Source organism: Malassezia sympodialis, genomic scaffold (assembly GCF_000349305.1).
Source record: "Malassezia sympodialis ATCC 42132 genomic scaffold, msy_sf_17, whole genome shotgun sequence".
NCBI lineage: Eukaryota > Fungi > Basidiomycota > Malasseziomycetes > Malasseziales > Malasseziaceae > Malassezia > Malassezia sympodialis.
In genome coordinates, this window is record NW_017387815.1 from 120307 (window position 1) to 145446 (window position 25140).

At 63.8% G+C, this 25140-nt stretch overlaps 15 protein-coding genes and 1 pseudogene across 16 annotated transcripts; 6 read left to right on the plus strand and 10 right to left on the minus strand.

The window, feature by feature from the left end:
• Window positions 1–532: 532 nt before the first annotated feature.
• On the minus strand, window positions 533–1814 carry MSY001_3058 (uncharacterized protein; the record flags this gene model as incomplete). Its single annotated transcript, XM_018884945.1, has 2 exons — window positions 533–553; window positions 699–1814. The coding sequence occupies 2 exons, from the start codon at window positions 1812–1814 to the stop codon at window positions 533–535; spliced, it is 1137 nt and encodes a 378-aa protein (XP_018741554.1).
• Window positions 1815–1958: 144 nt separating this feature from the next.
• Window positions 1959–3490, plus strand: MSY001_3059 (uncharacterized protein; the record flags this gene model as incomplete). Its single annotated transcript, XM_018884946.1, has 4 exons — window positions 1959–2071; window positions 2162–2259; window positions 2417–2868; window positions 2930–3490. The coding sequence occupies 4 exons, from the start codon at window positions 1959–1961 to the stop codon at window positions 3488–3490; spliced, it is 1224 nt and encodes a 407-aa protein (XP_018741555.1).
• A 276-nt stretch (window positions 3491–3766) lies between these two features.
• MSY001_3060 (uncharacterized protein) lies at window positions 3767–4375 on the minus strand (the record flags this gene model as incomplete). Its single annotated transcript, XM_018884947.1, has 1 exon — window positions 3767–4375. One exon carries the CDS (start codon window positions 4373–4375, stop codon window positions 3767–3769), a length of 609 nt encoding a protein of 202 aa, XP_018741556.1.
• Window positions 4376–4550: 175 nt separating this feature from the next.
• MSY001_3061 (uncharacterized protein) lies at window positions 4551–5063 on the plus strand (the record flags this gene model as incomplete). The annotated part of the gene is made up of 2 exons (XM_018884948.1): window positions 4551–4764; window positions 4795–5063. 2 exons carry the CDS (start codon window positions 4551–4553, stop codon window positions 5061–5063), a joined length of 483 nt encoding a protein of 160 aa, XP_018741557.1.
• Window positions 5064–5368: 305 nt separating this feature from the next.
• Window positions 5369–7747, minus strand: MSY001_3062 (uncharacterized protein; the record flags this gene model as incomplete). Its single annotated transcript, XM_018884949.1, has 1 exon — window positions 5369–7747. The coding sequence occupies one exon, from the start codon at window positions 7745–7747 to the stop codon at window positions 5369–5371; it is 2379 nt and encodes a 792-aa protein (XP_018741558.1).
• Window positions 7748–8196: 449 nt separating this feature from the next.
• On the minus strand, window positions 8197–8911 carry MSY001_3063 (uncharacterized protein; the record flags this gene model as incomplete). Its single annotated transcript, XM_018884950.1, has 2 exons — window positions 8197–8696; window positions 8722–8911. 2 exons carry the CDS (start codon window positions 8909–8911, stop codon window positions 8197–8199), a joined length of 690 nt encoding a protein of 229 aa, XP_018741559.1.
• A 201-nt stretch (window positions 8912–9112) lies between these two features.
• MSY001_3064 (uncharacterized protein) lies at window positions 9113–10966 on the plus strand (the record flags this gene model as incomplete). Its single annotated transcript, XM_018884951.1, has 1 exon — window positions 9113–10966. One exon carries the CDS (start codon window positions 9113–9115, stop codon window positions 10964–10966), a length of 1854 nt encoding a protein of 617 aa, XP_018741560.1.
• Window positions 10967–11090: 124 nt separating this feature from the next.
• MSY001_3065 (uncharacterized protein) lies at window positions 11091–12387 on the minus strand (the record flags this gene model as incomplete). Its single annotated transcript, XM_018884952.1, has 2 exons — window positions 11091–12298; window positions 12330–12387. 2 exons carry the CDS (start codon window positions 12385–12387, stop codon window positions 11091–11093), a joined length of 1266 nt encoding a protein of 421 aa, XP_018741561.1.
• Window positions 12388–12835: 448 nt separating this feature from the next.
• On the plus strand, window positions 12836–13588 carry MSY001_3066 (uncharacterized protein; the record flags this gene model as incomplete). The annotated part of the gene is made up of 4 exons (XM_018884954.1): window positions 12836–12858; window positions 12895–12914; window positions 12947–13531; window positions 13563–13588. 4 exons carry the CDS (start codon window positions 12836–12838, stop codon window positions 13586–13588), a joined length of 654 nt encoding a protein of 217 aa, XP_018741562.1.
• Window positions 13589–13631: 43 nt separating this feature from the next.
• On the minus strand, window positions 13632–14773 carry MSY001_3067 (uncharacterized protein; the record flags this gene model as incomplete). Its single annotated transcript, XM_018884955.1, has 3 exons — window positions 13632–14297; window positions 14320–14508; window positions 14534–14773. 3 exons carry the CDS (start codon window positions 14771–14773, stop codon window positions 13632–13634), a joined length of 1095 nt encoding a protein of 364 aa, XP_018741563.1.
• A 95-nt stretch (window positions 14774–14868) lies between these two features.
• Window positions 14869–16454, plus strand: MSY001_3068 (uncharacterized protein; the record flags this gene model as incomplete). Its single annotated transcript, XM_018884956.1, has 2 exons — window positions 14869–16322; window positions 16355–16454. The coding sequence occupies 2 exons, from the start codon at window positions 14869–14871 to the stop codon at window positions 16452–16454; spliced, it is 1554 nt and encodes a 517-aa protein (XP_018741564.1).
• Window positions 16455–16488: 34 nt separating this feature from the next.
• MSY001_3069 (uncharacterized protein) lies at window positions 16489–18141 on the minus strand (the record flags this gene model as incomplete). The annotated part of the gene is made up of 2 exons (XM_018884957.1): window positions 16489–17002; window positions 17024–18141. 2 exons carry the CDS (start codon window positions 18139–18141, stop codon window positions 16489–16491), a joined length of 1632 nt encoding a protein of 543 aa, XP_018741565.1.
• A 70-nt stretch (window positions 18142–18211) lies between these two features.
• On the minus strand, window positions 18212–19652 carry MSY001_3070 (uncharacterized protein; the record flags this gene model as incomplete). Its single annotated transcript, XM_018884958.1, has 3 exons — window positions 18212–19416; window positions 19440–19566; window positions 19593–19652. 3 exons carry the CDS (start codon window positions 19650–19652, stop codon window positions 18212–18214), a joined length of 1392 nt encoding a protein of 463 aa, XP_018741566.1.
• Window positions 19653–19741: 89 nt separating this feature from the next.
• On the minus strand, window positions 19742–20797 carry MSY001_3071 (annotated as a pseudogene). The gene is given in 2 exon segments: window positions 19742–20456; window positions 20463–20797. Coding segments are annotated over 2 exon segments (1050 nt in total).
• A 157-nt stretch (window positions 20798–20954) lies between these two features.
• MSY001_3072 (uncharacterized protein) lies at window positions 20955–23192 on the minus strand (the record flags this gene model as incomplete). The annotated part of the gene is made up of 1 exon (XM_018884959.1): window positions 20955–23192. The coding sequence occupies one exon, from the start codon at window positions 23190–23192 to the stop codon at window positions 20955–20957; it is 2238 nt and encodes a 745-aa protein (XP_018741567.1).
• An 86-nt stretch (window positions 23193–23278) lies between these two features.
• On the plus strand, window positions 23279–24994 carry MSY001_3073 (uncharacterized protein; the record flags this gene model as incomplete). The annotated part of the gene is made up of 1 exon (XM_018884960.1): window positions 23279–24994. One exon carries the CDS (start codon window positions 23279–23281, stop codon window positions 24992–24994), a length of 1716 nt encoding a protein of 571 aa, XP_018741568.1.
• Window positions 24995–25140: the final 146 nt, after the last annotated feature.

The window sequence follows — 25140 nt, forward strand, 5'->3', positions numbered from 1 at the left end:
ATAAATATTGCACCTTCGGGTAGCATACGAAAAAATTGGAACGATACAGAGAAGATTAGCATGGTCCCTGCAGTAAGGATGACAATCATGATCAGAGAAGAGTGTCTCTTAGGAGACAATTATGTTTTTGCAAAATTCTCCTGATTCTATACAATCAGTGAAGTGGCATAGATCTAAAAGAAATCTTTTTATCCATACATACGCACGGTCCCATCCGCGCCCGACGTAGCTACAAGAGGGGAAGATGGATGAAAGGCGACGGCAAGAACACCTTCTTGGGATTGCACTTCGTGTGCCTGTACTTCTTGGAAGCATTTGGCTTGATAGGTAGGAACAGATGAATCCGCTTCCCCCATTTTCATCAGGTCCCAAAACCTCACTGTTCCATTGTGACTTCCGCTTACAAACGTCAAACCAGAGGGGTCAATATCCAGACATGTCACACTGTCTCTGTGGGCATGCAGGGAGAGAACACAAGCATTCGCCCGGATATCATATACATGAATGTAATTGTCCTCATGAGCGGTAGCAACTAGAGGTAAAGTGGGGTGGCCTACCACCATATTGGCTTGTGCATGCGAGTCAAAAGGAGGTTTAAAAGCCATTAATTCCTTACCATCAACTAAGTTGAAAAGCTTGACTGTCCCGTTGGTAAATGACACAACGCAAACTTGCAAGTTGGCAGGACACTTCGTCACATATGTAGGCACAGGGATGGAAGACAACGATTTACGTTCCTCTTGGACTTCATGTGCAGGATCCGTGCCAAAGTAGTCCCAGGAAAGAAGTGGCTGAGGCTCTTTCTCACTTGTATTCCAAAGTTGAATTTTACCGCTCGCTGAAACAGATACGAGAAGCATGTCCTCTTGCCCATTATAGGGGAAAAGTGACAGACCCCATACAGCCTGCTCCGACCCGGGAAGTACGGTGGATAGGCAAAGAGACACAGTCTCGCTTTTCGATGGTGTGTTGGAAGGAATATTCCATTGTCGAATACTTGCATCAAGGCTGCCACTGTAGAGAATATTGTGAGTTTTCGAGTAAGCCAAGCATGTTACGGCAGCTTCATGGCCACGGAGGGTTGTCAGAAGCTCTGCCACAGGTTTGGATTGGCCGGTCTGTGCTGCTGTGGGAAGCATGCGCCAGTACTTGATCGTGCAATCATCAGAGGCTGTGAAAAGTCCCTCGCCCGAGCCATCATAAACAAGCGCACGCACAGCATCCAGATGCGAGGAGAAAGACCCATGTGGGTGCCAAAGCTGGACATCCGGTACTTTATCAGGCTGCTGTACGGCTGGATTCCCTCGTGAGGAAGACACAGGCATGACATCCTCCGGTGAATCAAATGGTGGCTGCGATGGAACCGAAAGCTTGGCAGAAGAATCTGCCTCCTTGGCAGCAGCCGGTGTATTGGCCTCTGCATTGGGCCCCGCAATATGATTGGAAACGGGCGCCACCTCCTGGGCGGGTGCGCTTTGAGGTGATACGACGAACTGAGGCCGGGGGGGTTGAGATGCCGAGTCAGGGTCAGTCGGGTCGGTGGTGTGAATGATAGGGTTCAATGTCGCATTGCTTGTAAGATAGGCAATTTCCTGCAGACATTGTTGAAGGAACTCGCGACTTTTTGCGCGACCCTTGGAATCTTTCATACCCATAGGGAGTTTAGGCATGTTGTTCGACGGCGTCGCGGCACGGGATGTGAGCTTTGTACTGTCTGGCATATCTTCTGGATGGGATGTGCTAGCCACGCGCTCCAGCATTTTGTTCGGAACCGCAGTCGTTGCCGGAGTGGATCCATTGGGTGCAGATTTCATGCTGCGATAAGCAAAAGAGCACGTACCGCTCCTGCCGAAGGGCAAGCTCTAGCATCTTGATACGCCGAAGCAGATCAGTCTTTAAATTTTCAACGCTCCGGCGTTCGCCCTCGAGCAGTGCAATGCGTGCCTGATAGTCAATATATGGGAACGTACACGAAGTTCGGCACGCTCGATGGCCCAAGTATTTCTGTCATGCTCGTAGCGGCGCCATTCGCTCTGCAGAAAGTGCAATACGCCCGAGAGATTGTATTCGGGTACGCCTTGAGAGCTAAGTTCTTGATTTGTATGGTTTCCAGACCCATGGCTCGCTTCATTCGACGAGTAGCTCGTCATGCCGCTTAAAGATCGAAAGGACACGTACGTGTCCGTAAGGCGTGGAGTACGGTCGAGCGTCCACCGACAACGCCTCAACCCGGTCTGGTCGGTGGCCCATCAGATGTAGGTGTGTCTCGTGGAGGTATGATGGGCCGCCTCACCTGTCGTACCGCATTGGCTTGACGAGCGCTGTCAACGTGATGGCTGGGGAAGACTCTGTGGGTAGATATCAGGAGACTAACTGGACTAGGAGCATAGAGATATTTTTGCCGACTCTGATGAAGAAGAGGTCGAGCTCGAAGTGGCCCCGACTCAGTCCGGAGACGCAGATGCAGCAGCGGCTCCTAGTGACGAGCTACCCAGCATCCCGCGCCGTGAAGTGGATGCAGAGACACTTGCATCGGAGCCTGTTCCAAAGAAGCGTGCAGTGGTTCCCTCCGAAGATGAAGAGGCTGTGGTGCCTGATGCCGCTGACGATAATGACGATGATGCACCACGACTTAGTGGCAAGGAACTGATCCGCGCACAGGTCGACGCCCGCATTGATGCAGCACTCAAGACGGGTAAGCGCCGGACGAGTAGGCGTCGCACTCAAGGAGAAGACGATCTCGACCTGATGGCAGATGAGGAGGTGTCAGCCCTGCGCACTGAGATGATTGTCGCGGCCGACGAGGACGAGGAGGCCAACCGCTACAAGCAGCCCGCTACGTCAAAGTTACGCTTGCTTCCACGTGTAGTGAGCACGTTACAAAAGTATGTGTATATGTGCTCATCTTTGCAGAACGCATCTCCAACAGGCAATCATGGATAACAACCTTTTGGAGGGAGTAAAGCGCTGGCTTGAGCCATTGCCGGATCGCAGCTTGCCAGCCCTCAACATCCAGAAGGAGTTGTTTGGTGTTTTGGAGAGCATGTCGATCGATACGATCAGTCTTAAAATGAGTGGTTTGGGTCGTGTCGTCGTGTTCTACAGCTTATGCAAACGCGTAGAGCCACCGATTCGGCGCATTGCCGAGCAGCTAATCGAGACTTGGACTCGTCCTATTTTGAAGCGCTCGGCGTCGTACCGTGACAGACATGTGGCGCAAGCGGATTGGCACCAAAACTCGCCTCAGAACCAGTCTAGTCATCTGACGGAGGCGGCTTTTGCTACAGACAAGACGCGCCGTCATGTCGGTATCCCACCGTCGGTCACGACGGGCTTTCAGGTGGCGCCCAAGAATCGAGTGGCTGGCAGCTCTAATGATCATGATCACCAGACACGATTGGCAAATCACCAGCGGTACGCACAAGAGAGACTGACGTACAGCTTAAACCGGTTCAAGTCGCGGCTCAGGGACGCCAATGCACGTCGCTAACCAAGTCGATGGCCTCCCTTTACGGACCTGGCTTTCGCATCTTCGTGCGTGCCTTTCCATGTCTATATTAAAATAGCACCACACTGTCCTCGCATATCAGGAGTTTCAATCTCGTATTGCTTTTGGCTGTCGCAAAACTAGCAACAAAAAGTAACCTCATGGAGGCCCTTGGTGGGTCCGGATCATACAGCGCGACCTAGCAGGGCATCCAAGAGGAAAGGACCAGAGCATGTCATCCGATCGACGGTATGCCTGGTCGTCGGGTAAAAAGGAAGATTACTCCTCCTCCTCCTCCTCGCCGGCCTCCTCGCCGTCACCGCCGCTCTGCGCAGCAGCGCGCTTGCGCTTAACACGACCAGGGCGACCACCAGCGTAGGGCGAGTTCAACGCAAAATCAATGTGCTTCTGCGACTCGAGACGGACAATAAACGAGGGCGAGGTGACGATCTGCTTACCAACGCGGATGTGGCGCTGGTTGATAAGCACACGGGCATGATGAATGCTGCGAGCAAGACCGCTCTTGTACACCTGGGTCTGAAGGCGACGCTCCAAGAAGTCCTCGATCTGGAGCGCCAGCACGTAATCGAGCTTCATGCGCGACTCGTCGAGCACACCAATGCGAATAAGACGGCGGATAATAGCGTTACCCTCGAAGAGACGCTTGGGGTCCTTCTCGTCGAGCTTCAGCAGCTCACGGGCGGCACGACGAATCTTCGACAGGGTCAGGGCAATGCGCCAAATCTCCCTCTTGTTCTTAAGACCGTACTCACCGGCGAGCTTCAGCTCGGCATCAAGACGAGGAGCACCGAAGGGACGGCGGGGGACCTTGTATGTCTTGCTGTGGTTACGAGGAGCACCCTTGCAGTGGCGAGTCGCGAGCGGCATCTTGGTGAAGCGGTACGAAAGAGCAGGTGTGGCTTGCGACGGGCCTCTTCTTCGCTGAGGTCACTCCACCACGGCCGAGTGTGAAATATCACGTGATATGATATAGTTCCAGGAGAGCCTCAGCAGAGTTAACCTTGCGGCCTAGGTTGTTCCACTAACACCGAGACTCGTCAAGATGCCTCACAGTTATGGTTACAGGGCGCGCACCCGGCACATGTTTGCCAAGCAGTTCCGCAAGCATGGTCAGGTGCAGGTGAGCCGTTACCTCCGTCCTTTCCATTCCGGTGACATTGTGGACATTGTCGCTGACTCGGGCGAGCAGAAGGGTATGCCACACAAGTACTACCAGGGCCGCACTGGCGTGGTGTACGGTGTTTTCCCCCGTGCAGGTATGTGAACAACTACGAACTAACCTCCAGTCGGTGTGATTGTGCACAAGACGGTCGGCAACCGCAAGATTGAAAAGCGTGTGAACCTCCGCGTGGAGCACGTCCGCCACTCCAAGTGCCGTGACGACTTTGTGAACCGTGTGAAGGCGAATGCTGCTGCTAAGCGCGAGGCGAAGGCGAAGGGTGAGCACGTCAACCTGAAGCGCCAGCCCGCTCTGCCCCGTGAGGCCCACACCATCACCGTCGCTGGCAACAAGCCGGTCACTCTGGCGCCCCAGGCCTACGACACCTACATCTAAGGTGTGTTGCGCGTGGCTTGCTGGAATACGACCGCAGCCGCATGGATGGTACGACCTGCGTTGCAGTGGCATGTTGCCACTTGCACGATTCAGCGTAGCTAGCGTTGAATGTAAAAATGCACAGTATGCACTATGGAAACAGCTCGAAGCCACGAGGTGTACCAACTCCGAGCACCTTGGCACCATAGGCAAAAGGGTCACCCTGTCTGTCAGTCATAGCCACATACATCGTACACCACCACGTCGCTTGACGGGGGGGCTGGCAGTTGCAGGATGTCTTCAAGGCTGGGGTCAGTTGTGCACACTTACTTGGTGGTTAGCCACGACAAAATGGTGGCAGCGTCCGTAACATGTGCATCCTGCGCGGCCCATGTTGTCTCCCATAGAAGATTTGAGGCTTCCCAGCCCTCGTCAATGCGTACACCCACCCGCACGCCGTGCTGGAGCAGCACGCCCAGCTCAGTCGCTGCACTGACAGGCGGCCCGGCAAGTCGATCGCGGCGCTCCCATCCGTATATCCACACCCTGTTCGGAAGCAGAACAGGAATGTCAGCCGCGGCAAGCTCAGCCGCGACGCGGTGCAGTGGGGCTGCCGAGTCCAGTACGAGACGCACCTGGGGCATCGCACGCTTGAGCAGAATCATCTGGACCACCATATGTTCGTAGTCCGTAGCGACCACAAGCGGTAATTTCCCGCTAGCCACCTGCTGCCATTCTGTAGTCGCTGGGTTGTTGAGTTGCGCTCGCAGGAGCGCCACCTGCGTCGAGAGCGCCGGCTGCCCGTTGTCACTCGGTGCCAGCTTGGCATGCATAGCTACTCTGGAGGCGCGTATACTCATTTTGTCGAGCACAGTGCGAGCGCCTGTATCAAACTGGGCCGAGACACCGCCAAAGAGGCCCTCGAACTGCGGCGCATTGACTACCGTCGAGACACCCGAGGCATGCGCACGGAGCAAGTCGTGCCCGCCAAGTACGAGGCCATCGGCGGCGAAAGACACGGGTGCCGGCCTCTCAGGACGCACGCTGGCATCAGGATCCTCGCCATTGGACGCGCTAGTCTCACTCACGATATCGCTGAGGCCAAGCATCGCGCCATAGGAGATTAGACCTGGAAGAACAACACCGCCCTGAGTATCCATATGGTGCGCATGCGCTGGCACACTTGCCAGGCACGACTTGCCGCCAATGCAAAGGACTTCGCCCTGTGCGAATACCAGCATGAGATCTGTTCCGTTCTGCTGACGGATCCGGCCCATATCACGAATATACACATGTGACAAGTTGTGCAGCACCATGTCAGGAACGCGCTGCAAGGGCGTCGGGAAGGCCAGAGCACGCTGGTCAGCAATGGCGTCTGATTCATTGCGCACACGGGCAATTTCGTCGCGGAACTGCGCCATAGGCGGCGCCTTCCGTGGCTTGGTGCCGCTGGGCGTCGGACCAGAGGGATGTAGCTTGTCAAATTCAGAGCGGCCATCCACAAACACAGCGGTAGGCGTGGCGCCAAGCTGGAGCGGATGGCGGTCCCAGAGCACGACGTCCGCGTCCATGCCGGGCTGCACATGCCCAAGGCGGTGAGCAAGACCCAAAACATGAGCCGGCGCGGATGTCACAGCACGCAGAGCGTCCAGTTCTTGGAGGCCAAAATGGTGCGCCTGGGCGGCTTGGTTCAATAGGCGCCGCGAGTCTAGGACCGGGTGGTCACTCTTGATAATCGGCGTGATATTGTGCGTGCGGAGCAGCTCAGGCTGGAACGGTGTACCAAAGTACGACTCGTACTTGTAGTTGGCATTGGTTGAGAAAATTGCCGCTGCAGGCGTGCCACCGGGTGCGCCATGTAGCACCGAAGGCACGAGGTACGTCTCATGTGCGTGGTGGAAAGCAGCGATCGGGAATTGAAACTCGTTAGCATGGCGCACAAACGCATCAAGATCGTTCATTGTATAGCAGTGCGTCTGGACCTTGGTGCGACCGCGGAGCACATCGACTAGCACGTCAATCTCCTGTTCGTTCGGAAAGTGCAGTTCGCTCGGGGGCGCTCGGTTAAGCTGGCCCGCCGCGAGTCTCGAGCAAAAGTCGTCTTGGCGTGCACGGAGCTTCTGAGCACGCTCCAGCATGCTGCGGAAGTTCCATGCCTCGTCCATGCGCACTAGTTGGTACTTGCGTGCGTTTTCTCCGCATGCCATCTTGATCTGCCGGAACGACGTGCTGCCATCTGGACGCTGCATGCCGGTGTTCTTTGCGTACATTTCGTCGCGTGCATGGCCTGCTTCGCCATTCATGACCATGCTGCGCGGTGGATCGACGACACGCGACGAAGGCGGGCGGCCAGCGAGCGATCCAAGCTTCACAGGGTACGCCTGGCCGCCGATATTGTTCAGCGATCCCGGCAAAACAAGGGCAGTTGTGACGCCGCCGGAGAGGGTGCGGCGCACATTTTGGTCGTGCTCGTTGAATGCATCAATGCTTCGAAGCATAGGGCGTGTCGGACTTAGATGCGAGTTGACATCCTGATTCGATGGCATCGAGGGCGTGCCGAGCACGCCCAGGTGCGTGTGCATATCGATCAGACCAGGGGTAAGCCAGGCACCTGCCGCGTCCATTTCCACGGCATCGGCAATGCGGCGACGGTGGGATGTGGGAGATACTGATTGGATAAGTCCTTGGTCTAGCAAGACATCCATCTCGCGCAGAATCGCTTCTCCAGTGAAGACAGTGGCATTGCGGATGATCGTGGCTCTAGTGTCTCGCACATGGCGATCATTCACTGTGCGCTCTGAGAAGGCAGGTGGTGCTCCCGCTGGTGCTCTCGCAAAGTAGCATTGCTCTTGGGCTTCAAGCAGCCGAGCAGAATTCGGGCTCCTATGGGGTCGAACCCACACGAGTAATACCGCACCGGCAGCAAGAAGATAGACCAACGCTCGAAACCAGCTCAGGCGTGTACTGCGCCTAGATGAAGCCGGATAGATGGTCTCATTGTCGAGGGGCTCCCACTCTACTTTATCGTCGACATCATGATAGCGCGGCACGGGCTGCCAGATGGACATGATGGCCGAGATAAGCAGGCCGCATGGGACATGTGGAGGATATCACAGGGCACCAGCTATGGCTGTAGGGGCATACAGGACGCTACTTACACAGACGGATCCACGTCCAAGCGAAGCTGATTCGTGCGCTCTTCGATGTGGGCAGCTTCATTTTGGGGCTCCATTGGCGGATCCGACTTGTCGTGCTTAGCGAGGCGGCCAAGCAGCATCTGCACAATGTCCTCGCGGTCGGCTTTCTGAGCCTCGGTCATAGGACCATGGCCCGCGGCATTGCGGATATCCCAAAGCGCACGGTCGCGCTGAAGCTCGTCGTGGTGTTCCAGCTCGGCCTTCTGCTCAGCCTCCGGCTCGTCCGTTTTCTTGTTGGCAGCGAGGTGGCGCTCGTGCTCACGCTTGTCCTCCTCAGCACGCAGCTTCTGCGCAGAGGCCTCGTCCTGTGTCTCGAGAGCGTCAATCCGGTCAACCAGAAGCTCGCACAATTTAATGTGGCCGTTAAAGGCGGCCCAGTGCAAAGGCGTATTCCCAGCGTCGTTCTGACGCAGCAGGGCCGTCAGGTCACAGTGCGGTAGAACATAGTGGATCAGGTCTGGTGTCAGGGCCGCGCAGCCTACCTTCATGCCCGTTCGCAAACGCGAAGTGGAGCAGAGAGTTGCCCGACTCGTTCGTGCATTGCAGGGCTAGATGGAATGCCGGATCGCCACCATCCTGAATCTCCGAAAGCGATTCCTTGAGAGCCTCGATGTCTCCGGCTCGGGCGGCAAACAGGATATTATCGACCTGCTCGTCCTTGAGGGCCGTCATTTTGTCGGGACTGGAGAACGGCAGCGACGGGTCCCAGGCCAAGGTGTGTGATAAATCTGACTAAGCACAAAGCTGCGCGGACGGGCGCAGCGAGGCACAGGCTCCGTTTGGCCACGGACGACCTCGCAGCTACTCCATACTGGCCGCCCTAGTGCATCAGGATTCCCAACGAGTCCTCTTGTAGCTGCCCCTACGTGTGATATGTCTCTCGACGGCACGGAGCAGCCGGAGCAGCCAACCTCGCCGCTATCGTCAGAGGCAGAGACAGAGCCTTTGCCATTTGATGAAACGGAGCCGGACATGCAAGCCCCCACCCACACGGACAACACCGGGGACGCAGTGAAGAAAGACGTAATGCCGGAGGACAGCGTTACCCCCGAGCCACCGGTCCAAGTTGAAGATGCCCCCGGAAGTCGACCGGGCGACGAATACGACGCAGAGTCAGGTCCATCGCCGAGCACAAGTGAACAGCCAGTACCTGTCTCACGGGATCTTGACGACGAATCCTCACTGTCTGAGAGTATGGATGAGGACCGTCAGGAAGACATGGAGGACGGTCACTTGGAGCGCAGTGCCCTGGACGGCCTCGCCGAGCTCGCAGCATCGAGCAGCAATGTACCAGAAGAGAGGGACGTTTCAGCCTCGTCGACGATGAGCTCAGGTACCTCGCAGGACGAGGACCAGGAACAGCTGGCGCGCACTCCACCGGCAGATCCCGCCGACGAAGACGATGCCGAGGAGGGTGATGTCACAGTAATGCCCACAACACCATCGTCGCGCAATAAGACGTCTCTGCACCGCGCTGTTATGGCAGCCGTCGGCAAACGGCGTGCAGCGGCCACGGGCGGCGCGCCCAGTCTGTTGATGGACCAGGATGGCGAGAGCTCAGCCCCAGCCTCTACAGCGACGAGTCGACAGGGCAGTCCCGTGGCCGAGTCGGACTCTGGTGACACCAAGGAGACCAAGCGAGACGACGAGGTGGATAGCGAGGCGCCCGAGCCGACACTGATGGACGAGGAAAAGGATGAGATGGCCACAGAAACTCAGTCGAATGCGGAGGAGGCAGCCGCTGAGAGCCATACGCGCGGCGCCGAACAGGTGGACGACGACGCCGAGGCCTCGCAACAGCGCCAGGAAGCGATGGATCTACTGACACGCATGGAGCTCGGATTCGCCATGCTCCGCGAGCGCCTGTACCGCGAGCGCCTTGAAGAGCTCGAGCGCGAGGCAGAGATGATCCAGCAGGGCACGCATCCCGAGCTGCGACTGCTGCACACGCTCATCGATACACGCAAGGAGCGGCGCCTGGCACACCTTGACGTGTGGCTCGAGAAGTCCGAGCACGAGCACGAGCTGCGCGCGCGCGCGGAGGAAAAGATCGCTTGGCTCAACTGGCGTGATCAAGCGGCTACAGTGCGTCGCCGCATGCTGGCTCAGACGGACAGCGAGAGGCGAAAACTGGACCGCGAGAAGCGTCTGCTTGATGCGCCGCCACCTGTGCGCCGTCACCAGCCGTTTGAGGTGGAATTTGTGCGCAAGCCGCTGTCGTATTCGCGGCGCACGCGGCGTATGGGCCACCTGTATATGACTCGCGAGATGACGCCGCACGACACGCGGGGCTTTTTGGCGTACCCGGACGTGCGTGGCTTGGACGAGTACGATGTGTGGATGGACCTCGACCAGATGGGCATCCGCGCCGCCCTGCCGCCGCCGCCCGGTATGCTCCCGCCCGGCTATGCGCGTCCGGAAGATGCGCCGCCGCACGACATGTATGCACCGTACCCGGGCATGCCGGGCGATGCGCCGATGGGCTACTACGGCCCGCCCGGGCCGTATATGGAGGGCCCAGGACCACCGGGGCCAGCTCCTGGACCGGGTCTAGCGCCCATGTATGACGCCATGTACGTTGACCGAATGGACCTGCCGCCGCCTGGGCCACGCAAAATGGAAGTCGGCTATGAGAAGGCGTATGGCCCGCCGCCGCCGATGCGGCACTATGGCGGGATGACAGAGGCGCCGATGGACATGCCCGTGTCGCATGTAATGCATGCCTGATGTCTGTATAGTACACTACGGGAGCGGCTCGCTGCTGCTGGACAGCCGGTTCAGGTGAATGTACACATCCGTGCCGTAGCTGGTGTAAGGCAAGGCTTCACGTACCCCTCCATCGAGATCAGTTTCAAGTCGCCGCCAAAGTAGCGCGCGTACTGTGTGAGTGCAGGTCACGTACCAAGCGTGCAAGCGGGAGACCATAGCCGAAGCCGGCCATGGGTGCCTGGAAGTCGGACGACTCAAACTCGGGATCGAGGTCCTCTGAGCGCGCCGTCGTATACATGTATGTCCAGGCCAGGGGGACTTCACTGCGTGGAATGCCGCCGCCTTCGTCGCTAATTTTGATCGTGATGTCTTCCTTGCCCTCGACGACAATGACTTTGATCGGTGGGAAGTTGTCTTCATTGTCGACGCCGTAGCGTTCGACGACCGCCCGCAGCGAGTTTTTCAGCAGCTCAAACAGCATGTGGTTCAAGTGGCTCGGCACATACATAAACGTCAGGTCCTTGGGGCACACAAGCTGCACGGGCGGCGCGCGGAAGAGGCCATAGTGCTCTTCGCACACGAACCGCGCATTCTCGATCGCCTCGTGGGCAACACTGCCGACGTTCGTGTTGGTGCAAATAATCCCGACGTACTTCTCCGGCTCTGTGCCGCTCACATCGCTCAGATGCCCGGGCCGCGTGGCGGCACCACTCACGAAGTAGCCGAGCGTGCCCTGGCTAGGCGCCATGTACGAGCGGCCCAGCGCCACATGCTGCCCAATCAGCATGCGGATACCGATACGCGACATGTAAAACCGGTCGAGGAAGACCTGCAGGTTGGCCTGCTGGCTGTCGTTCGCCTTCGAGCGTTTGTACTCGAGTACACCCTGCGCCAGGGTGGTGACCACGGCATCGTGGCGGTGCTTGATGCGTTCCAAGCACCGCGTGAAGTTTTCATTGTACTCCATCAATTCCTGTGGCCAGTCAATGTCGTCCAGTCGCGTGCTGAAGCCATAGTTGAGGACCGGCCACCGCTTTAACGTCTGCAGTGCGCTATCGCGCTGGCTATTCACCGTGAGGTGCTTCTTGGAGGTGCCATCGTCGAGCAGCGTGTTGTCCTCCAGACTCGGGTTAGGCGACGCCTGCAGGGCCTCGACGGGCACATCGACGGGCGCACGTGCCAGCTTTCGCTGGATGGACTCGGATAGGCGCGGCGCAGGGAAGGACACGAGGTCCTCGAACGACTGCGCGTACCAGTTCTTCACCTTGATGATCGACGGCACATTGGCGAGATCATGCGGCAGCTCGTGCAGCTCCTTGACACGATGGGCTAGGCGCACAGGCAGCTCCTCTGCGGTGTTAGTCACGCGCAGAATACCTACCCAGGAGAAAGGAGCTCGCCAGCAAGAGAGTCCCTGGATTCGTGTTGCGGCCAAACATGACCATCTGCCGGAGCGACACACCGGTCGGCGGGAAGGTCGCAAATCGCTCAATCTGCGACCATACCTTTTTCGTGATCTTGTAGGCCCTGTCGTTAGCCTGGGCAGCTGCTGCTAGCCACGTACATCCCACGCCGACCCCGGACTGATAGAGGCCCACCGGTCGCCGGCAGAGCCGTCTGGGGTCAGTACCTCCACATCACGTGGTATCACGTGATCATGCCAGCGGGCCGGCGTTCGCCGTTGCACGGCGTGGCTGTCTCGGCGAACTCGGGCCGTGACCCATCCTCTGCCTATCAATATGGTCTACCGGATCGCTACTCGCAGTGCGCAAGGTACGTCGTCCGCGCGTCCCAGAGGCGCCGCTCCCGCGCATCTTGTGACAGAGACTAACATAATTAGCCGCGACGCGCCGTGCTCTTGCTGCCGCTGTGCCGCGCCAGGCTGTGATGCCGGCTGTGGCTGCTGCCCCGTACGTACCTTACGTCGAGCTGTGCTGACCTGACAGGGCTCGTTTCTACTCGGACAGTAAGTAAACAGCAGAGGAGCTAACATCCTAGAGCCGACCCCGGAGGCCAAGGCGTCTTCGATCATTGATGCGCTGCCCGGCAACAGCCTGATTTCGAAGACCACCTGGGTGACCATCGGCGCTGGTCTCACTGCGTTCGCTGTGTCGAACGAGCTCTACGTGGCGAACGACGAGACCGTTATCCTTGCTGGTTTCTTGGTCTTCGCTACCCTGATCGGCCGCACGGTGTCGAAGCCGTACGCGAACTGGGCGAACTCGTACATCGAGAAGATCTCGAACATCCTGAATGAGGCGCGCCAGGGCCACACCAAGGCCATCCAGACTCGCATTGACGCTGTCAATGAGAAGAAAGATGTGGTGGACATCACGAAGGCCATGTACGCGCTGGCGAAGGACACCGTCCAGGCCGAGAAGGAGGCGTTCGAGCTGAAGCAGAAGACACAGCTGGCCGCTGAGGTCAAGGCGGTGCTCGACAGCTGGGTGCGCTTCGAGGCTCAGGAGCGTGAGGCCGAGCAGGCCCTGCTCACCGAGACGGTGATCAAGAAGGTGGCCGACAGCCTGCGCGAGGAGAAGTCGCAGAAGCAGATCCTCGACAGCGCCGTGTCGGAGATTGAGCGTACGTGGGCGGTGTGCTGACTATGATACAGAGCTCGTCAAGAGCAAGAAGATCTAAGGATCTGGCATGTAGGCGTTGCATAGCGGCCTCGCTCTTCCGTCTAGGAAAAGGCCACCATATGGGCCAGACGCTTGCGCTGCGCAATCTGCTCGTCGGATAGGGCCCGCTTCTGCGCCGATGAAGCGGGTGTTTCCGCCGGCGCCGTCGGCGCCGGCGCTGCCTCCTCCGCCGCGTCAGAGGACGCAGGGCGCGGGAGCTGCGGCGGCGGGGTCGGCACGGGGCCCGTCCGGAAGTAGGCATGCTGTAGGCACTCTGTCGAGCGCAGCCGGCGGAGTGGATCGAAGCGCAGGCACTGCGCCAGAAAGTCGAGCGACTCGGTCGATGCCGCGGTAAAGAGCAGCGCGAGATTCTGCTTCGGGAACGACTCGAACGGCTTGTAGTCCGGAAGAGTGTGGTGTCCCGGCCAGTCAGCTTGCGAGGGCGTGCCTAGCGCGCGAAAGATGGTCGTAAGCTGTGCAGCATCCGTCTCGCCGGGCAGGTACGGCGTGCGGAGCATAAGCTCGGCAAAGATGCACCCCACAGACCACATGTCCACGGCCGTGGAGTAGGCGCGGCTGCCGAGCAGGAGCTCGGGCGCGCGGTACCAGCGCGTGACGACCTGTGACGTCATGCGTGCCCCTGGATCGGCACACTCGCGCGCCAGGCCAAAGTCAGCAATTTTCAGCTCGCCCGTCGGCGAAACAAGCAGGTTGCTCGGCTTGAGATCCTGGGTAAGTGAGCCGACGTACGCGGTGAAGGCACCAGTGTCGATGACAGTACTCAATGCCTCGGCAGAGCATAAACATCCAGCTTTTTATGTCGTTCGCGCGGAACACGAGCGATCGGTCCTTGATGATGGCCTCAAGGTCGGTATTGAGGTACTCGAGCACCAGGTTGATCGACGGCACGGACGCGCCTGACGAAAACACATCTAAGAGCTGCCAGTGAGCCACTTTAACGTACTCCCACCACATTCGGGTGCCGTAGCTCCTTGAGGAACTTGAACTCACGCATCGCCGTGATGTCGATGCCATCGCGAGGGCCCGCCGCGGCGATTTTCAGTTTCTTGATGGCCACCTTGGTGCCGGTTTGGACATTGCGTGCTAGAAATACAGCAGCAAAGGTACCCTCGCCGATCTTGTCGAGTTTCTCATACTTGGATCGCACCTGCTGGTTCAGCTGTCGCGTCGCATCGCTGGCCATGGCCCTCGCCGCCCTGGTCGTCGGACGCGTGGTGGAGGACGAGGCAGGTGGATTTGGGCCGATTTCTCGAGCCACGCACGCCGCGCCACACCGCCATGGCGGATCCACCCGAGAGGGCCGGCTCCAGCCACGAGTCTGCGAACGCAGAGATGGATGGGGCACCTGAAGCTGGAGACGTGAAGGTGGCTCTCGCGGCGGGAGCGGACGTTGTGCCGCCCAGTGAGGCGGAGTCGGCGCAGGGCGAGCCACACAGCGAGGCTGCGCCGCCACAAGACAAAGGCAAGCAACGTGCTGCGGCGGACGAGCGGGCGGACCGCGAGGCAGAGCGCCCCGACGTGCCGAGCGGAGAGCGGCGCCCGCAGCTGCCAGCCGAGAAGCCGTTCGACTTTAACCGGTTCCTCGAGCAGATGAAGCACCGCAGTGCGCTCCCCGTGAACGAGTACGTGCGCAGCTTCTTCCGTGGCTTTACGCGCCGGCCGTACAAGCCCGATGAGCAGGTGAAGCTTATCTTTGATTTCCTCGACTTTATCGCGGCGCGCATGGCGGAGGCGGCCGTGTGGGCCGAGCTGCCGCCCGGTGAGTTTGACCAGGCCACCGAGGCGATGGAAAAGCTCGTGATGAACCGGCTGTATACCTTTACCTTCTCGCCTGCCATTGCCGCCGAGGGGCACTGGCCGGTCCAGAGCGACGACCTGGAGCGGGATCGCATGCTGACGGAGCGCATTCGGCTGTTTGCGTGGGTCCGCGAGGAGCACCTGGATGTGCCCCGCGGCGCGCACTCGGAGCGCTTCTACAGGTTTGCCGCGCAGGAGCTCAACAAAATCAACCACTACAAGGCGCCACGCGACAAGACCATCTGCCTGCTGAACTGCTGCAAGGTGATCTTTGGGCTCATCCGGCACCTGGATACAGAGGAAAGTGCGGACGCCTTTATGCCGCTGCTGATCCTGGTTGTGCTGCGGGCCAACCCCGCGAACCTCGTATCGAACATGGAGTTTATCGCGCGCTTCCGCACGCCCCAGCGGCGCACGAGTGAGAGTGAGTACTACCTATCGAGTCTCGCGGGCGCCGTGGCGTTCATCGAGCGTATGGATCATACGACGCTCTCGCACGTCACGCAGGAAGAGCTCGAGCAGCGCGTGCAGCAGGCAGCGAGGCAGCTGGAAGACGAGGCTGTGCCGCCCCCCGATGGCCGCGCGCCCCTCTCGCTCAGTGCCTCGATGGCCGCTGCGTCGCTCGCGGACGATACACGCGCCTTCTTCCAGCGCACCGGCGAGGCAGCACGTATGGGCTTCTCGCGCCTCTTTACGGAGCGCCCCGACCAGGTGGCGGCACTGCCCCCTGCGGAGCTGCAGCCGATGCCGCCCGTCACGCCAGCCGCCCCGCCGGCCCGGCCGCCGACACTGGGCATCGCGCCGCATGCGCCGCGGCGCACGGCGTTCTCGAGCCCGTCGTCAGACCGTGCAGTGCCGTCCCCGGGGACCGGCGCACCTGCCTCGCCGTCGCACGACGTTGCAGCGGCGCGGCGTGCCCAACAAGAGGACGACTCGTACGAGGCTGTCTCGGAGGAGCAGGTCGCAGCCGCCACGCAGACGCTGCAGTCCATTTTCCCGCAGGCCGACGCCGCGGTGCTGCAGATGGTCCTGGAGGAGTGCCACCTGGATGTCGAGCAGGCCATTGACCGGCTGCTCGATATGACGTGAATAGACCCAGAGCTAGGCGCGCTTGGCGCGGGCCATCTTCTTGGCGACGCTGCGCTGCGGTAGCTTGACGCGCTCGCGCCCCTGGCCGACTTTGGCAGCGACCTTCTTCGCCTGCTTCTTCTGCAGGCGGCGCGCCTGGCGCGCAGGATCGCTCTTCTTGAGGGCGGCGCGCTGCTCCTTGCTGAGCCTCGATAGGTCCGCAGCCATGTCGGGACGCACGCCGGGCGAGGAGCCATGGGGCGTGGGCGCGCCACTCGCACGCGCGCGCGCAAGCGACTCCGGCAGGCGGCGCTTCGGGGGCGTGCGTGGTGAGTCGGCGGGCGGCGCGCGCTTACGCGACTCGTCGCCCGTCGTCGCCTTGCAGCGCGAGACGCGCAGCGCGCGCTTGCGCAGCTTCATGCGGCGGCGGAACTCTTGGCCCTCCGCCAGCTGGATGGGGCGTGCGGCGGGCCGCGCCGAGTGCCGGCCGGCCGCGACGAACGCGGCCTCTGCGTCGTGCAGCGCGACCATTTCGTCCACGCAGAGGCTGTCGATAAACTTGACGTACGCAAAGCCCTTGCCGAGCTGCGTCGCCTTGTCGCGGACGATGCGGACGCTCTCTACCCATTCGCCGGGGCGCATAGCGTCCGACGCTGGCGTCCCATCGAGCCGCACGGCCTGCGACGGCACGAGCGGCGGCTCGCCACGCTCTTCGCGCACGAGCCTCTCAAAGAGCGCGCGGACCTCTTCCTCCTGCGCCTCAAAGTCGAGGTTGCCCACAAAGATGGTGCGCTTCGGGTCCACGGCGCTGGCACTGCGGTGGCTCAGCGAGGTGCCGTCAGGCAGCTGCACCCGGTCGAGCCCGGCCGCGACGATCTCGTGCGGCTCGAGCGGCTGCACGGTGTCCGCACGCAAGTGGCGCCCTTCGAACACGGTGTTATCGAGCGCGCGTGCGAGCAGGGCGGCCAGCACGGGGCCGCTCAGGCGCGCGTCGTGCGCCTCGCCGCTGGGCTGGCGGTGCGCGCGCACCAGCGCCGGGTCGCCGAGGCGCACGTAGGCATGGACCGACTCGGCGCGCTCGTTCAGGTCCTGCCGGATGTAGGCGATCTTGCGCTTTTGCTGCGCGGTGAGCGGCGGCGGCGCTTCGCTGCCGCCCTGCCGCTCGCGGAAGAGGCGCGCGCGCTCGCGGCGCTTGGTAGACGGGCCGGGCGTCTCGTCTCTGGGCGCAGCGCCGCTCGTCGGCACACGGAACGAGACACTGCGGAAGCGCAGCGACACGACCTGCGTGCAGTCGGGGTACGGCGACACGGCTTCCACGTGGCGCTGGAACTGCTTGCGTACGGCGCGCGTCGTGAGCGCAGAGACAGGCACGTTGCCCACAAAGAGGGTGCGCTTGTGGCGGTCGAGGTCGCTGTCGTCCGCGTGTTCGAGGACGGGCTTTCTCTTGCGTGGCCCGTCCTTGGATGCGAGAATGTCGCGGACCGCCGCGGCTTCCTCGGCGTACTCGTCGTCCGAGAGCCCTGAGAAGTCGGCCGCGTCCTCCGCCGGCGGCGCGGGGGCCGGCGGCGCCTCTGGTGCGGGCACGGGTACTCTGGGTGGCGGCGGCGGCGGCGCTGCTGCAAACATGGCATCGAGCTCCTCGTCAAAGCCGGCGCTGGGCGCCCTGCCGCGCTGCCCCTCGGCCATCGTAGCGCTCGTCAGAGCGGCGTCCTCTGTCGATCACGTGTGTTATCCCAGCTATGGAGGCGCCCCTCGGCTAGGCCGACTTGGTGGCGTAGAAGCGACGGAACTTGGCGTCGACGTTCGTGAGGTAGTACGCCTCGGGCCACAGGTCCTCGAGGCTGCCCTTGGGCTCGTAGTCGACGGCGTTGTGGGTCTGCTCGCGCGTTTTGAGGGCGTCGACGTACACGGCACAGGGCACGACCTGCATGTCCGCCAGGCGCTCGTTGAGCTGCAGCGCCTTGCGCATCGCTTCGGTCGAGCCGGCGACGCGAATTGTGAAGATAGAAGCCGCTGAGCCGGAGCCGAACGAGTACATCAGCAGGCGCTTGCCGGCGAGCTGCTCGTCGGAGCTGTTCGCCACGACCGAGGCGAGGCCGCCGTACAGCGAGCCTGAGTACATGTTGCCGCACCGGCGCACGGTCGTCATGCCCGGCTCGAGCTTGGACGCCATCATCGGCTTTGCGAGCGCGGAGAACAGCTTCTCGAGGTCCTTGTTCATGATGCTCGCGCGGCGGTCGGCCTGCAGGTACTCTTTCGGCACACTCGCGAACGCCTCGTGGTCAGGGTGCACGAGAAAGTCGTTGAAGAGCATGCGCGCAAAGCCCTTCTGCACGAGCTTCGAGTAGGGGCTGTGCAGCACGGCGTAGTCCACGTCCTCCAGCGAGAAGCACGAGCGCGGCTCAGCCGCGTTGCGGGGCTCCTTGGCAGGGAGGCCGTGCGCCTCCGCGAGCTTGGCGTACTTGGTGCGGAACGCGTCGTACGCGTGGTCGATCGAGCCGAGGTACGCGTACAGCGTCTCGGGACCGTCGACCTGCGGGTACTCGGACGACAAGTCCGGCTTGTAAAAGTCCCACGCGTTCACCATGTGCGTGCCGTGCACCGGCTCGATGACGAGCGGCGCGTTCGGGCCCACGAGCATCGCGATGGCGCCGGCACCACCGACGGGGCGCGCACTGCCCTCCGCGTAGATGGCAATGTCGCCCGCAAACACAATCGCGTCGCGGCCGTCCCAGCTGCGGCTGTCGATCCAGTTGACCGCGTTGAACAGCGCGGCCGTGCCTCCGTAGCACGCGTTCTTCGAGTCGATGCCCTCGATGTCTGTGTTGCCGTGCTTCTCAAACAGGTCCATGAGCACCGTCTTGACCGACTTGGACTTGTCAATGATCGTCTCTGTGCCGACGTCCAGGCGGCCGATCGAGCGGGGGTCGATGTGGTTCTTCTTCATCAGCTGCGACACCGCTGCGGTTAGCAGCGCCACGCACCTGTCAGCGCAAACGAGTGAATGTCCTCGCGGTCGTCGGTGAACGCCATGTAGTGCTGACCAAAGCCCACCGTGTACTTGCCCTTGGACACGCCGTCAAAGTCCTCGAGCTCATCCTCCGAAATACACTGCCGTCAGCCGACCCGCAACGCACCCGCTTCGGAAAGTACACCTCAATCGCCTTGACGCCAACGTTCTCGGGGCGGCCCGCCATCGTGGATTCTACGGAACGGCCGCCGCCGCCTCGCGCCGTCTTCCCTGGGTGGCTTTGTAAGCATGCGCCTATGGCGTGGTTTTGGCCCACTACGGCGAGGCCGGCGCCGCCGCACCAGGGTGGCTCGCGCCCCACACCCAGCGGTCGAGCGGCGGCGACGGCGCGAGCTCGAGCGGCACCGAGATGGAGCGCCGCTTCCGCCGCCCATGCGCAGGCGACGCCGCCGGCTCCCGCACGCGCTTGGGCCGCGCGCCCGCGGCGCCCGCGCGCGCCGTGGGCTCGAGCACCGAGAGCAGCACGCGGTGGAAGTCGTGCTGCTCCTGCATCCATAGCGAGGAAACGCGCCGCGGCCGCACACGCTCGCGCGCCTGCTGCACGTCCGCGGCGGCCCAGTCGTGCAGCTCGCGCTCCCACGTGGCGTCCACGTCGTCGTCGGACCACGCCTCGTCGAGCCACGCGCTGTCGTGCCGGCGCGTCAGCGCGCCGAGGGTGCTCGGCATGCCCGAGGGGCGCTCGCGCCGCCGCCGCCCTTGTGCGTCCTTCGCATAGGTGTGCATGAGCGTCGAGGGCAGCGAGTACGAGTCGGGACGCGCGCGCGGCACAAGCGCCTCGAGCGCCAGGTCCGCCCACACGCTCTCGTCCGGCTCGGTGCCGGCGGGGCGGCGGAAGAGCGCCGCGTGCGGCCGCGCGCTGGGCCCGGGGCCATAGCGCGGGAAGGGCCACGCCGGCGGGGCGGGACTCGCGCCCATCTGCGCCTTGAGCCGCAGGTGCGGCGCCAGCGTCACATGCCCGTCGGCGCCGACGCTGTACGGCAGGGGCCCCTCGTCGTCGCGCTCCTCGAGGGCGGCCTGCGCGTGCGCAGAGCCGCGCGCCACGGACGAGAGCGCGTCTTCAGGCGCGTGCGTGTCCATGTGCATAGCGAGGCGCATCGCGAGCCGCGGGTCGAGCTTGGGCTGCGACGAGCCGGCCGGCTGCAGCGTCGCCGGCGTGTGGTGGATCCAGTACGGGTTGCCCAGGGGGTACGACGGATGCTGCTCCATCGGCAGCGTGTCCTGCTCGAGGTCGTCGCCGCTGGGCAGCAGGTGCTCCGGCACCGCGATCACCTCGTCGCGCAGGGCCGCCGGCCGCTGCGGGCCCGCCGCCATCAGGGGATGCTGCAGAATCGGGTTGTGGAAGCGCGGATCGTCCGCGTGGTGCAGCGGCGGGAACACGAGGTGCCGCACCTCACGCCGCGCGCCCGCGCGCGTGCGCCTCGTCGCCGCCGCCATCGAGGCTGGTCGCTGGGCCGCGGTGCCTCCACATCTACCTGGCCATGCGCTGCCGCCACGCGTCGTACTGCGCGAGCATCGCGGGCGTGATGCGCCGCGGCATGTGCTGCGCGGCCTCTATCAAGTGGCGCTGCGCGATGTGCGCGCAGCTTGGATCCTCGCCGATGGCCCGGAGGCCGGCTTCCTGGCAGATGCCCACGACCTCGGCGCCTGAGCAGCCCGTCGCGACGGCCGCGACGGCGGCCAGATCCACGTCGTCGGCGAGGGCCATGCGGCGCGTGCGCATCGCGAGGATCTTTTCGCGGACGGTCGCGCTGGGCGGGCCGACATACACGAGTCGGTCCAAGCGCCCGGGGCGCAGCAGTGCGGGGTCGATGCAGTCGGGGCGGTTCGTCGCGGCGACGACCACGACGTGGCTCGCCGCGTCGATGCCGTCCATCTCGGTAAGCAGGCTCGCGACGATGCGGTCACTCGATCCATGGCTCGCGTCCATGCTGCGCACGCCGCTGATCGCATCGATCTCGTCGAAGAAGACGATCGACGGCGCCGCCGCGCGCGCGCGCCGGAACACCTCGCGGATGGCGCGCTCCGACTCGCCGACATACTTGCTCAGCAGCTCGGGGCCGCGCACCGCGAGGAAGTTGAGCCCGCTCTCGCGCGCGAGCGCCTGCGCCGTGAGCGTCTTGCTGCAGCCCGGCGGGCCATACAGCAGGGCGCCCCGCGGCGCGTCGATGCCGAGGCGCGCAAACGCCGCCGCGTGGCGGAGCGGCCCCTCGACGCACTCGCGGATCTGGCGCTGCACGCTGTCGTGGGCGCGGTCGTCGTCGGCAATGTCCGCCCACGTCACTTTGGGCGTCTCGACGAACACCTCGCGCATCGCCGACGGGCGCACCACGGCCTGCGCCGCGGTAAAGTCAGCGAGCGTCACGGGCGCGGGCGCGGGCGCATCGCCCAGCGACAGGGCCGCGAGCCCGTCGTGCAGCGGCGCGCCGAGACCGCGCGTGATCGTCGTCAGGCCCGCCTCGCGCACGAGCGCGGCGAGATCGGCGCCGACGTAGCCGTGCGTCCGCGCGGCGAGCGCACGCACCTCCTCGGGCGCGAGCGCGTGCGGCACGGGGCGGAGCAGCACCCCGAGGATCGAGTGCCGCGCGGCCGCGTCCGGCACGCCGACCTCGATTTCGCGGTCGAGGCGCCCGGGGCGCCGCAGCGCGGGGTCCAGCGCGTTCGGGCGGTTCGTCGCGGCGAGCACAACCATGCGCGACGGCGCGCCCCCGGGCGTGCGCGTCGCAGCCGAGCCCATGCCGTCCAGGAGCGTGAGGAGCGTCGCCACGACGCGGCGCTCGACGTCGCCGGCGCCGTCGCTCTGCGCGAACGAGCTCGCGTCGCGGCGCGGCGCGAGCGCATCGATCTCGTCGATAAACACGATGCTCCGCTCGTGCGTGGCCGCCGCCGCAAACACGGCGCGCAGCTTGGCCTCGGTCTCGCCATGGTACATGGACGACAGCTCGGGGCCGTCGATCGTGATGACGTGCGCCTGCAGGGACGCCGCGACGGTGCGCGCGAGCGACGTCTTGCCGGTGCCGGGCGGGCCATACAGCAGCACGCCGCGCGGCGGCGTGAGGCCGTACCGCGCAAAGAGCGCCGGCTGCGTGAGCGGGAGCTCGACCAGGGCGCGGATCGCCGCAATCTGCGTGTCGAGCCCGCCGAGCGCCTGGTACGCGGACGCGTCGACGAGCGTCGCGGGCGCGGGCGCCGACGCCTCGAGCGCCAGGTGCGTCTCGCGCGTGATGCGCACAGTGTGCGCCGGGTGCGCGCGCTCGACGCGCGCGCACACCGTGTGCCCGAGGCACGGGAGCGTGTACGTCGTGCCGACGACCACGGCGCCTACGTCGACTGGTGTGAGCGATCGATACGTACGCAGCGTATGCAGGAACACGGTGCGCAGCAGCTCCGCGGGCGGCGCATCGCCAGCCTCGAGCGCGAGAACGACGCTCGTCGCGCACGGCGCGTCGCGCAGCGCGGCGAGACGCACGGGCTGCCCGTGCAGCGCGCGCGGCGCCATCAGGGCGGGCAGCGACACCGTGCCGCGCGGCGCATCAAAGTCGGGCCACACGGTGCCTGCGACGGCACCGAGCGCCTCGTCGGACGCGGTGACAAGGACGTGCGCGCCCGTGGGGATGCCTGCGTCCTTCAGCGCATCGCTGTGCACGAGGATGCGCGTGTCGACAGCGAGCGACGCACACGGTTCGCGCACCGACGCGGCGAGCGCCATGGCGGCCCAGCGCCGCGGCGCGGCGGCGGGGCTCGTGCTGACTAAGCGCCCAGGACACGCCACTCGCGCCGGGCGCGGCGCTCCGCATGCTGCGAATGGGGTCGGGAGTGCGGCGCCTGGACGGGCGGCGCGTGCGTGGTCTGCACAGCAGTGCGGTGCGTGCGCTTGCCCAGGCGGAGCGCAAGAGTGACATGGTGATCGTGGGCGCGGGCGTCGCGGGCCTCGCGATGCTCGCGGGCCTCGTCGCGAGCCCGCGGCTGCCGGCGATGCACATTACGATGGTCGACGCGACGCCTGTGCACCGCTGGGGCGGGTGGCTCGAGGCGCAGCGCGCGCGCACGCGCCCCGCGAGCGACACGCACGACGGCGTGCCGTGGGAGAACCGCGTGATCAGTCTCAACATGGACAATGTCGCCTGGCTGCAGCGGCTCGGCGCGTACCCGTACGTGGAGCCGACGCGCATGCGGCGCGTCGAGCGCATCCGCGTGTGGGACGGCCTCACGGGCGCGGCGGCCGAGTTCGGCACGGACGGCCGCGCGCTCAGCGTCATGGTCGAGCTGGCGAACCTGCAGCAGGGGCTGTACCGCTTCCTCGCGGCGCGCGCGCCGCACAGCCGCGTCACGTACGAGATTGTGGACGAGGCGCGCGTCACGTCGATCGACGCGCCGGACCGCAGCGCGTGGCCGCGCGTCTCGCTGCGTGCCGGCGAGCAGGACACGGTCGTGACGACGCGCCTGCTCGTCGGCGCGGACGGCCACCGCTCGCCGGTGCGCGCGTTCGCGGGCATCGAGAGCTACGGGTGGCCGTACGGGTGCAAGGGCCTCGTCGCGACGCTGCGCACCGGGCACCACACGCGCAGCGCCGAGCCGATCGTCGACCAGCAGGCGTGGCAGCGGTTCCTGCCGACGGGCACGCTCGCCTGCCTGCCGCTCTCGCCGACGTCCGCGACGGTCGTGTGGGCGCTGCCGCCCGAGCTGTGCGACCGGCTCGTGGCAATGCACCGCGCGTCGCCCGTCCTAGACGGCACGTCGAGCGTGCTGGCCACGCTGCTCTCCGCGGGCTTCCGCCTGCCGTGGGCGGAGCTCGAGCCGCTGCTGCACGAGGCGCCCGCCGAGGACACGCACGCTTTCGAGCAGCGCGTGCTCGCCGCCGTCGCCGCGTACGAGCAGCGCGCCGGCGCGCACGCGCCGAGCGCCTACACGAGCGCCGTGCCGCCCTGGGCCGACGCCGTCGACGTGCGCAGCGTCGCGAGCTTCCCGCTGCAGCTGCAGCACGCCGCATGCTACCTGGGCAGCACGCTGAACCAGACGAGCGCGTGGCCGCGGCCCTCGGACGTGGTCCGCGGCGTGCTCACCGGCCTGGGCCTCACGCCCGGCGGCGCCGCGCGCGGCGCGGGGCAGGGCCGCACCGTGCTCGTCGGCGACGCGGCGCATGCGACGCACCCGCTCGCGGGGCAGGGCCTGAACCTCGGGCTGCAGGACGTGCGTGCGCTGCTGGCCACCCTCGAGGATGCGTGTGCGCACGGCATGGACATTGGCACACACAGCGCGCTACAGAGCTACGAGCGCGCGCGCTACCTGCCGAACCAGGCGATGCTCAGCGTCACGGACCACCTGCACTGGCTCTTCGCCACGCGGCCGTCGTCGCCGTACCATCCGAGCGCGCACGGCGCGCTCGCCGCCGCGGCGCGTGAGCAGGCGCTGCGTGCGCTGGTGTGGGCGCGCTCGACGGGCCTCGACGTGGTGAACGAGTTGGGGCCGCTCAAGCGGCTGTTCGAGGCGGGGGCCGGCTCCGCTCCGTAGACTAGGCAGGCGTGCCGACGCGGTACCACACGTCGCGGCAATCGACGGCGGCGGCGCGCACGGCGCGGCGCGGATCGTCGACGCCCTGGGCGGGCCGCCCGAGCGTCTGCACGACGGGGCGCTGGTGCGGGCGCAGCTCGTCGGCC